This window comes from Tachyglossus aculeatus, chromosome 21, assembly GCF_015852505.1.
Source record: "Tachyglossus aculeatus isolate mTacAcu1 chromosome 21, mTacAcu1.pri, whole genome shotgun sequence".
NCBI classification, from domain to species: domain Eukaryota; kingdom Metazoa; phylum Chordata; class Mammalia; order Monotremata; family Tachyglossidae; genus Tachyglossus; species Tachyglossus aculeatus.
This window is the reverse complement of record NC_052086.1, coordinates 8298896-8310968: the sequence shown is the minus strand read 5'-3', so window position 1 is coordinate 8310968 and position 12073 is coordinate 8298896. Positions and strand designations below refer to the sequence as shown.

General features: G+C 48.2%; 1 protein-coding gene across 1 annotated transcript in view; it reads right to left on the bottom strand.

The window, feature by feature from the left end:
• Positions 1-12073, bottom strand: part of CORO1C (coronin 1C) — a 74081-nt gene that overhangs the window by 30202 nt on the left and 31806 nt on the right. The window contains exon 3 of the mRNA XM_038762573.1: positions 4516-4638. Coding sequence (XP_038618501.1) covers positions 4516-4638 — 123 coding nt within the window. The remainder of the gene's footprint in view (positions 1-4515; positions 4639-12073) is intronic.

Sequence of the window (12073 nt, the reverse complement as noted above, 5' to 3'; positions counted from 1 at the left end):
AAATAATAATAATAATAATGGCATTTATTAAGCGCTTACTATGTGCAAAGCACTGTTCTAAGCACTGGGGGGATACAAGGTGATCAGGTTGTCCCACGGGGGGCTCACAGTCTTCATCCCCATTTTACAGATGGGGTAAATGAGGCCCAGAGAAGTAAAGTGACTTGCCCAAAGTCACACAGCTGACAAGTGGCAGAGGTTGGATTTGAACCCATGCCCTCTGACTCCAAAGCCCCTGCTCTTCCCACTGAGCCACGCTGCTTCTCTCAAATGGCAGCAAACCTTGTGACTCCCAGGCCCGTGCCCTAACCCTATGCAGCAGACAAATGGCAGCAAACCTTGTGACTCCCAGGCCCGTGCCCTAACCCTATGCAGCAGACAAATAATAATAATAATAATAATGGAATTTATTAAGCGCTTACTATGTGCAGAGCACTGTTCTAAGCGCTGGGGAATTTACAAGGTGATCAGGTTGTCCCACATGGGGCTCACAGTCTTCATCCCCATTTTACAGATGAGGGAACTGAGGGCCAGAGAAGTTAAGTGACTTGCCCAAAGTCACACAGTTGACAAGTGGTGGAGCTGGGATTTGAACCCATGACCTCTGACTCCAAAGCCCGTGCTTTTTCCACTGAGCCATGCTGCTTCTCTCAAATGGCAGCAAACGTTTTGACTCCCAGGCCCGTGCCCTAACCCTATGCAGCAGACAAATGGCAGCAAACCTTGTGACTCCCAGGCCCGTGCCCTGACCCTATTCAGCAGACAAATAATAATAATAACAATAATAACAATAATAATAATAATAATAATAATGGCATTTATTAAGCACTTACTATGTGCAGAGCACTGTTCTATGCGCTGGGGAATTTACAAGGTGATCAGGTTGTCCCACGTGGGGCTCACAGTCTTCATCCCCATTTTAAAGACGAGGGAACTGAGGGCCAGAGAAGTTAAGTGACTTGCCCAAAGTCACACAGTTGACAAGCGGTGGAGCCGGCATTTGAACCCATGACCTGTGACTCCAAAGCCCGTGCTTTTTCCACTGAGCCACGCTGCTTCTCTCAAATGGCAGCAAACCTTGTGCCTCCCAGGCCCGTGCCCTGACCCTGTGCAGCAGACAAATGGCAGCAAACCTTCTGACTCCCTGGTCCGTGCCCTAACCCTATGCACCAGACAAATGGCAGCAAGCCTTGTGACTCCCAGGCCCGTGCCCTAACCCTATGCAGCAGACAAATAATAATAATGGCATTTATTAAGCGCTTACTATGTGCAGAGCACTGTTCTAAGCGCTGGGGAATTTACAAGGTGATCAGGTTGTCCCACGGGGGCTCACAGTCTTCATCCCCATTTTACAGAGGGGGTAACTGAGGCCCAGAGAAGTAAAGTGACTTGCCCAAAGTCACACAGCTGACAAGTGGCAGAGGCTGGATTTGAACCCATGCCCTCTGACTCCAAAGCCCCTGCTCTTCCCACTGAGCCACGCTGCTTCTCTCAAATGGCAGCAAACCTTGTGACTCCCAGGCCCGTGCCCTAACCCTATGCAGCAGACAAATGGCAGCAAACCTTGTGACTCCCAGGCCCGTGCCCTAACCCAATGCAGCAGACAAATAATAATAATAATAATAATGATGGCATTTATTAAGCGCTTACTATGTGCAGAGCACTGTTCTAAGTGCTGGGGAATTTACAAGGTGATCAGGTTGTCCCATGTGGGGCTCACAGTCTTCATCCCCATTTTACAGATGAGGGAACTGAGGCCCAGAGAAGTTAAGTGACTTGCCCAAAGTCACACAGTTGACAAGTGGTGGAGCCGGAATTTGAACCCATGACCTCTGACTCCAAAGCCCATGCTTTTTCCACTGAGCCACGCTGCTTCTCTCAAATGGCGGCAAACTTTGTGACTCCCAGGCCCGTGCCCCATCCCAATGCAGCAGACAAATGGCAGCAAACCTTGTGACTCCCAGGCCCGTGCCCTAACCCTATGCTGCAGACAAATGGCAGCAAACCTTGTGTCTCCCAGGCCCGTGCCCTAACCCTATGCAGCAGACAAATGGCAGCAAACCTTCTGACTCCCTGGTCCGTGCCCTAACCCCATGCAGCAGACAAATGGCAGCAAGCCTTGTGACTCCCAGGCCCGTGCCCTAACCCTATGCAGCAGACAAATGGCAGCAAACCTTGTGCCTCCCAGGCCCGTGCTCTTTCCCTATGCCATACTGCTTATCTATCGATGGTTATCGATTGATCTCTGGTATGTACTGAGTGCTCTCTTGCTTTGTGGAGAGCCCCGCACAAAGCGTTCGGGAGGGTAAACTCCGACAGAGTTGGTAGATGGGACCCCTGCCCACAAGGAGTTTAGAGGAGGAATTGGGCGTTAAAAACAGATTATTGGATTGGTTTCCTGACACCCCACAGATAAACGTTTTCAGTCAATGCCTGCCGATGACAAAGGAAGAAATCATCTTTAGGAGACGTGAAGATGGAGCCATCTAGTCTCGGCTTGCTACCGCTTCAGCAGAACCCTTTCATTTTTGCCTCACGATGGCTTCTGCTTAGTTACTCGGTTTGATGAAGAAAAGTTGGATCTCGCACCTGCAGTATTGGGGAACATCCAGCTCCTCAACTTTACTCACTTTTGGCCCGCTACACATCCGCCATGCACCCCCTGGCCCGGAATGCCCCCTCTCCCCATATCCGCCAAGCTAGCTCTCTTCCTCCCTTCAAGGCCCTACTGAGAGCTCACCTCCTCCAGGAGGCCTTCCCAGACTGAGCCCCCTCCTTCCTCTCCCCTTCCTCCCCTTCTCCATCCCTCCCGCCTTACCTCCTTCCCTTCCCCACAGCACCTGTATATATGTATATATGTTTGTACGTATTTATTACTCTATTTATTCATTTATTTTACTTGTACATATCTATTCTATTTATTTTATTTTGTTAATATGTTTTGTTTTGTTCTCTGTACCCCCTTCTAGACTGTGAGCCCACTGTTGGGTAGGGACCGTCTCTATGTGTTGCCAACTTGTACTTCCCAATCGCTTAGTACAGTGCTCTGCACACAGTAAGTGCTCAATAAATACGATTGATTGATTGATTGATTGACTGACTCTATTCTCCCAAGTGCTAAATACAGAGCTCTGCCCCACATAAGTGCTCAATAAATACTATTAACTGAAAAGGCCATTTAGATTCTGCACTGAAAATGAGTAGATTATCCACCCTCACCTCGCTACTCTCCTAGTACAACCCAGCCAGCACACTTCATTCTTCTAATGCTAACTTTCTCATTAAACCTCCATCTCGTCTATCTCACCGTTAACCTCTCGGCCACGATCTGCCTCTGGCATGGAACGCCCTCTCTCCTCATATCTGACAGACAATGACTCTCCCCCTCTTTGGTGCCTTATTGAAGGCACACCTCCTCCAAGGGGCCTTCCCTGACTAAGCCCTCCTGTATTCTTCTCCCACTCCCTTCTGCGTTGACCTGACTTTCTCTCTTTTCTCATTCCCCCCTTCCAGCCCCACAGCACTTATGTCCACCTCTGCAATTTATTACATTAATGTCCATCTCCCCACTCTAGACTGTAAGCTCATTGTGGGCAGGGAATGTGTCTGTTTATCGTTGTAGCGTGCTCTCCCAAGTGCTTAGTACCATGCTCCACACACGATAAGTGCTCAGTAAATACGACTGAATTAAATGAAAGACTGAGGCAAAAGACACAAAGAATTTATCTTTCTGGAGGCTATAATTTTGGGCCCTGCTTTTAAATAGTGTCCCTTACTAACCTAAAGTTTTCAAAAAACTGAATGTCCCACAGCCTCAATGGGACCGTCGGAAGCCCCCCTCCCCGATTTCACCCTGGCAGAGAATGCTCCAATGGAATGGGGGGGGTGATTCCTCCCTGATCACGTGCCTGCTAATTCTGCTGTCCTAGGCTCTCCCAAGCACCTAGTACAATGCTCTGCACATAATAAGTGCTCAATAAGTACCATCGATTGATTGACTAATTGGTTTCTGGGGCTCTCCCCTCTTTTAGTGGGCGTGTTTGCATTAAGCTTTTAAACCCGACCGAGTCCCTCTCATGGGCCGATATCAGGTGCATAAAACATCATGTTGATGAACTCCTTTTATGATTATTTTTATTAATAAATAGCAATAATAATAATAATTGTGGTATTTGTTAAGCACTTACTAAGTGCCCAGCACTGTACTAAGCACTGGGGTGGATACAAGCAAATGGGGTTGTATGCAGTCCCTGTCCCACGTGGGGCTCAGTCTCAATCCCCATTTTACAGATCAGGGAACTGAGGCCCAGAGAAGTGAAGTGACTTGCCCAAGGCCACACAGCAGACCAGTGTTTGAGCCAGGATGAGAACCCATGCTCTTCTGATTCCCAGGTCTGGGCTCTATCCACTACACCATACTGCTTTTCCAAATGTTTTGATGAAAACCTAGATTGTGGTGGTGGCCCCGGAGGCTGACGCTGGATGGGGAGAGGAGGCTTCAGGGCGGGGGCTTACCATGACCGCACAGTCCTCGGAGCCACTGGCAATGACTTGGTCGTTGTGCGGACACCAGTCTATGTCGAGCACCGGACCTGTGTGGCCGCATACCGTTGGGTAGGATTTGTCGATCCGACCAGTCTGGGGAGAGAAATAGAGCGACACGGTCAATATTTCCTTTGGCGTTTCCTTGTCATTTTTAATTTGCCTGCCTGGCCCTCCAAAACCACTGGACACTGGACCTCCTCTAGCCCTGTATGCCCCACCCCCCCCAACTCCCTAACCACTGTGACCACCCCAGATTCATCCTTGGGCCTCAGGAAGGGAAGAACAAAGGGCCTGGCCCGGAGGAAGCCAAAAAAGGATAGGAAAAGTCCACGTTGGCTGGCCAGACGACAGACATGCCCCCGGGGTGGTCTAGTGTCCAAAATGCCGAAGCATTTATGGGCTCAAGCATTTCACTGCGATGGCGGAGGGAGATATGACAGTAACAGTTTAGTTAATGGGTGCCCTCCCCCAACCTTCATTTACCACGATTGGATTCGGGGCTGAGAAGGTGGGGCGGTCCCTAAAGCTCATCCCATCCGTTGACTTGCTCTGGGCAGGATTCATTCATTCAATCACATTTATTGAGAGCTTAGTGTGTGCAAAGCACTGTAGTAAACACTTGGGAGAGTACAACAAAAAGACACATTCCCTGCCCACAACGAGCTCACAGTCTAGAATGTCTAATCTAGAATGTTAATTAGGGCGGTCCGATGTGTTGGCAACACAATCTCCGCCCATCCAAATTCTCTTATGTTCAGAGGAGACAGTTACTTCTTCTTCAAAATAATAGTAGTAATAATAATAATAATAATAATAATAACTGTGGCATTTGTTAAGCGCTGTGTGCCATGCACTGTACTAAGTGCTGGGGTGGGTATGCAAATTGGGTTTGACACAATCCCTGTGCCACATGGGGCTCTCAGTCTTAATCCTTCTTTTACAGATGAGGTAAATGAGGCCCAGAGAAGTTAAGTGAGTTGCCGAAGGTCACACAGCACACGAGTGGCGGAGGCAGGATTAGAACCCAGGTTATTTTGATTTCAAGTCCCGTGCTCTATCCACTAGGCCATGCTGCTTTCCACACCTTGTGTCCTGATGGTACCTGTTAGGCGTTGACTACGTGCTGGGGTAGATCCAACCTAATAAGTTTGAACACAGTCCCTGTCCCACATGGGGTTCCGTCTAAGTAAGCCCAAAGGGAGGACCGAGGGTAAAGGGACCCACTGGGGTTGGAGAACTCACAGGCCATGTGGGGGTTAACTTTTTTCTCCCCCCACACCCAACACTTGGCTTCTTTAGCCAAGAAAAGACTTCTGGCCATCGGAAACATACAGTTCATGGATTAAAGAATGAAAAAAAAAATTCAGAGAGCACCTGCATCTTCTGACTGGGCAGTGTGTTTTCCAACATATGAGATGAGGACCGTGGCATGAGGCTACCCAACTGAAAGGGACTCCAGTAAAGGAACAGAAGTGAAAGGGGAAAGAAAGCAGCACAAAAATCTGGGTTGGGAGTACAGAGTGATTATTTCAAACACAGAGCTTAGTTTCCCTCCCAACCCATATCTTTATCCCCCACAAAATGGGCAATAACACGAACCCCTGAACCCCCAGGTTTAGCTCTAGACTGTCCACCCTGCAACACCCTAGACTGTACGCTTATTATGGGTAGAGAATGTGTCTGTTTATTGTTATACTGCACTCTCACAAGCATTTAGTACACTGCTCTGCACACAGCAAGCGCTCAATAAATACCATTGACTGACAGCTCGAGCACACCTCAGACACAGGACCCTGCCTTCCTAAAAACTTCCTTTTGTCCTAAACGGGGAATAATGAATCAGTGGTATTTACTAAGTTCTTACTGTGTGGAGACCACTGTACTAAGCACTTGGGAGAGTACAATATAACAGAGCACTGTTCTTTAATAAAGTGAGGAGAGGGCTAAAATGAAGGCTAAATGGCAGTCGCTCACCATTACCTGTGAAGCACATTCGTCACGGAGAATTGGGAGAAGAACATAATTCTACCATCTACAGCTCAGTGCCCGGATGTTGGGCTAAACAACTGACTTGTCTCTCAATTACTGAGCTTGTTAGGGATACAGGGATGGTTATTTGCTCCAGAAGAGTCTATCCTTGTCAGATTGTCAGTTACCTCCAGAGAAAAGATTTTCTTAGCAAGTTAGTTTCGGTAAGAAAAACCATCTCGGCCGGAGTGACAAGCAAAGGGAGGGCTGTTTATGTGGGTTTTGCGGGGGGTTCTGACCAGTTGCTTAACAGAGGTTTTTGGGTGACCATGTGTGTGTTTATGTGTGTGTGTGTGTGGAGTCACAGGCAACGTGGCAATAAAATGGTGCAAAGCAGAATCCTCCCCGCAGCTTATTCAGCAGCAAGAACGGGCACCATGGCAGAGCTGTTCCATCGCCCTCTGATTGGGATCAGAAGGGAGGGAGCTAGAAAAATGAATCCTTGGGCTGCTTTGCAAGACAAGACAAACAACAAGACAAGCAAAAAATCTGGGGTCAAAAAGAAAAGAAAACAAACAAAAAAAACCCAGATGCAGGAGCATCTGGTTCGGTCCCGGAATCAGACAGGACAGCTGAAAACCGGCAACTGGCCACCCCAGTTCAAGCTGCCTCCAGGCCAGTGAACTTATCTTCTACTTTTTAAATGGAACGGCATATGTAAACACAAATACATTGTAATGGCATTTTCTTGAGGGGGTAGGTAGGTTGGAGTATGTTATTTATAGAGCTGATGACAAATTAAATGGCTTTTGCAGATGCATACCCAGGAATTATCACCTTGCCATGCCAACTCTCATGACTATGAATGCTGAAATGTTGTGAACATCTCTCTTCGCCATGCAAGGGAGCTCCGTGCTCTCATTCTCTGTATCCAACGGCCTAGCCGCGGTTAAGTCTTTACTTCCGCAACACCTGTCAAAAATTTGATGCTCTGTCAAAAATCCTGACAGTTTACACCAGAACTCTACCAAAACCCCCTCAGAGATCCATGTAAGAGCAGAGTCCAGAGAAGAAACACACCTTTTTCCATTTGACTGTGCTTTAGGGGATTTTTCAAGTGGTCACTGTGGGGCTCACAGTGTTAATCCCCATTTTACAGATGAGGTAACTGAGGCCCAGAGATGTGAAGTGACTTGCCCAAGGTCACCCAGCAGACAAGTGGAAGAACCAGGACTTGAACACAGGTCCTTCTGACTCTCAGGTCCATGCTCTATCCATTAGGCTGTGCTTTATCATGGGCCATTCTGCCATCCAACAACTCAAAAGCCTGATTCTGAATCATCTTATTTTTATTATGATACTTGTTAAAGCACTTAGTATGTGTCAAACACAGTTTTAAGTGCTGGGCCAGAGACAAGTTCATCGTATTGGACACCATCCCTCACAGTCTAAGTAGGAGGGAGAAGGATTTAATCCCCGTTTTACAGATGAGGAAACTCAAGTCCGGAAGCAAAATGACTTGCCCACAATCACACAGCAGATAAGTAGAAAAGTGGGATTAGAATCCTGGTCTTCCGGCTCCCAAGCCCGTACTCTTTCCATTAGGTCTCACTGCTTCTCACCCACCTTGCTTTTGATTAGGGAATGTGTCCAACTCCGTATTACGGTACCCTCCCAGCGTACGATGCTCTGCACGCAGTAAGCACTCAGTAAGTACGATCGATTGAAGAGCTATAGCTCACGATACCACGGCGGGCCCGATTCAGTTGGGATTGGGCTTTGGGAAACTTTTACCCTGAATTGGGGCCTTGTGCGAAAAAAGTCCTGCCACTTTGGCTGGTTTGGGGAGCAACGAAAAAAACCCCAGGCAAGCGGACAGCATGCTGACGTGTTGCGGAGACGAGGGAAAATTTCAGCGCAAGCACAGGGGTCCCGAGTTCACTGGGTACCGAGTCCAAAGGACCCAAAAGGATGTCTATTGAAGTGGGCTTGCCTTCTTTTCCAACTTTCTTTTTCTAATTACTATTAACACCGACAAACGTTCTACTCCACTCTGGGCCTCTGGCTGGGGTCTCCAAGCTTCCGGCTGGGATCTCCAAGCCGGTTGCCGCAGGGATAGAGCTCAGGCCTGGGAGTCGGAAGAACCTTGGCTCTACTCCCTGCTCCGCCACTTGCCTGCTGTGTGACATTGGGGAAGTCGCTTTGCTTCCCTGGGCCTCAGTTCTCTCAACTGTAAAATGGGGGTTAAAACTGTGAGCCCCATGTGGGACGTGGTCTGTGTCCAACCTGATTAGCTTGTATCTTATATCAGCACTTAGCACGGTGCCCGGCACATAGTATGCGCTTAAACACCATTAAAAAAAAAATAAACAGAAAGGCAAGGATGCCTGGAGAGGGAGGTAGATTTGTCAGAATGGGGTGTGTGACTGTGTATGTGTTTAGGGGGGCAGCAGTGGGGGTAAAATAATGACACACCAGTGCAAGCTGGGACAGATTTTTTAAGATAAAATAGCACGGTCAGTACACTCAAAGGAGCTAAAACTAGAGCTGACACAAGGGTCACCTGGAGGGGAGGAAGGGGGGAAAAAATCCCCTGAAACAATGCAAAAGATTGTGTTTGGCAAGCGTGCAAGAAGTTTATATGACAAAGCAGTGTGACCTAGAGGAAAGTGTACGGGCCTGGGAGCCAAAAGACCTGGGTTCTAATCCCGGCTCCACCACCTGTCTGCTGGGTGACCTTGGGTAAGTCACTTCACCGAGCCTCATTTCCCTCATCCGTCAAACAGGGATTAAGATTGTGAGCCCCACGTGGGACAGGGACTGTGCCCAACCTGATTAGCTTGTGTTTACCCCAGCGCTTAGTACAGTGGCTAAAAAAAGTGGGTGGCTACAGTGACCGTGAGGGGCAGTACGGTCTCGGGGAAGGCAGTGCTGTGGGAGCCTGGGAGTCAGGGCACGGGTGGTGAGTCACAAGGTGTGGGTTTTGGAGGCGGAGAGGGAAATGAATCACGGAACTTGGCAAGTCACTTGGGCCTGGTTCCTCCCTTAGTGGAGTTCAGGACAATGGTGGGTAAACAGTGTGATTCAAAATCCTTCAAGCAGAGGGGCTACAAAAACAGCAAGTCAAAGCCCTGTCTTCACGTTCTAATAATAATAATGATAATGGAATTTAAGCACTTTACTATGTGCCACACACTGTTCTAAGCGCTGGGGTAGATATAAGATAATCAAGTTGGATGCAATCTTTGTCCCATGTGGGGCTCACAGTTAGAGAAGCAGTGTGGCTCAGTGGAAAGGGCATGGGCTTTGGAATCAGAGGTCATGGGTTCACATCCTGGCTCCGCCAATCGATAGCTGTGTGACTTTGGGCAAGTCACAACTTCTCCGTGCCTCAGTTCCCTCATCTGTAAAATGGGGATTAAGACTGTGAGCCCCACGTGGGACAACCTGATCACCTCGTATCCCCCTCAGCGCTTAAAACAGTGCTTTGCACATAGTAAGCGCTTAACAAATACCATCATTATTATTATTATTAATCTCCATTTTACTGATTAGGTAACTGATGCACAGAGAAGTGAAGTGACTTGGCCAAGGCCAGACAGCACACAAGTGCTTTATTTATTTTACTTGTACATATTTATTCTATTTATTTTATTTTGTTAATATGTTTTGTTTTTTGCTGTCTGTCTCCCCTTTCTAGACTGTGAGCCTGCTGTTGGGTAGGGACCGTCTCTATATTTTGCCAACTTGTACTTCCCAAGCGCTTAGTACAGTGCTCTGCACATAGTAAGCGCTCAATAAATACGACTGAATTAATGAATGAATGAAAGAGGAAGAGCAGGGATTAGAACACAGGTCTACAGGTTTTGTTTTGTTGTCTGTCTCCCCCTTCCAGACTGTGAGCCCGTTGTTGGGTAGGGACCGTCTGTATAGGTTGCTGACTTGTATTTCCCAAGCGCTTAGTACAGTGCTCTGCACACAGTAAGCGCTCAATAAATGATTGATTGAATGAATGAATGAATGAATGAATGAATGAATGAAAGGTCCTCTGACTCCCAAGCCCAGGTTCTTTCTGCTAGGCCATGATGCTTCTACCAAGAGGTCACACAGAAGTCCAAAAGCCTGAATACCTGGCCTGAGCTTTGCAGCACCGCCGAGTGGCCTGGGGTTCTATTTCACAATTTCTTGGCTTTTCCTCCCCATGAAAACTATGCTTCTTGCACAACACACTGCCTACTTAGTACCAGGACCAGGCAAGGACAGATAATCAAAAATTAAGTAGGCACTCAGGCAAAATTGCATTAAAAAAATCTCTAGTTCTCCAGTCACACTGGAAGTAAATTTTTGGTCACAGATGGAGAGATGTGTGAGCAAAAACAGGAAATGAAGACAAAGCCTTCGATATCAGGCCGGAGAGGGGAAACAATTGGCTACAGAAGGAGCCCCTAGCCAGCCGGCCACTGGGGATTTGTGCCTGTCGGGCCACGGAACACGGGCTGAGTGTCTCCAAACCCTTCCCCGTGTCAATGGCCAGAAACCTCATGGCAAAACTCCGCCCTTTTCGACGGGGGGAAGGGAGGATTGCAAAGACAAAAATTGGCAGTGGGCATGACGGGGCATGAGGCACGGAGAAGAAAGCACCAGCCTGTTCGAACCCAGGCAGCTGTTCTGAAGAATAATGAGCACGGCGCTCTCGGCCCTATGCAGTAGTTGCTGTCAATTAACCTCCCCGCCAAGCTGAGCCGGCAAAGAGACTCCAGTCGCCTTTCCACATGGAGAGCGGGGACACCCACCCTCAGGGAACCTGCCCCGAGCTTCGATGGACATGGATGTGGCCTTCTAGTTGGGGTAGAATAATAATAATAATTATGGCATTTGTTAAGCGCTTACTGTGCGCCAGGCACTGTATGTCACGTATTGCTTAACGGTTTTGCTGAGGCAAAAGCGGCCTTGTTAAAAGAATAAACGAGAGAAACTGGCGAAAATCAAGCGGGCAGCTTCAATTTGGAAACCTCCCTTTCTCCCGGAGAGGGCGTCCAGGGTCAGGAGAGAAATTTCTGCCCTTCTCCTGGCTTCAGATCGAGGATGACACGCCTGTGTGTAACAGGAAGACCTTCCGCCCCTCCTCCAACCCTCAGATGGCAAAACCCAGGAGAGGAAGAGTTAAAAGCATGTTTTTTGTTTTTTTTTTGCACTTGATTGGGTGGCTTTTTCCTTTCCAGTCCACTCCCAGATCCCACCATCCTCTGGGCCCAGCCAAGAGTGGCCAATCAAAGCACTGGGAGGAAATTATTCTGGATGTCTGACAGCCCAAATGCTGGGATGACCATATATGGTAAAAAAAACCACTGTCAGAGCCAGAGCCCTGCAGGGCGGACTGCTGTTGTAAGACATATCAGTGAACTGCAGCAGGAGCAGAGAGGGGTAGGGCCCAAGGAGAAAAGAAAAAAAAAATACAAAAACCCTATAATCATTAGGGCTGCTCATCTCTAGGGGAGGGGAAAAAACTCTGATCAGCCAGTGCAACTGCTCACTAGCATCAAAAATAGCCCAGGGATAC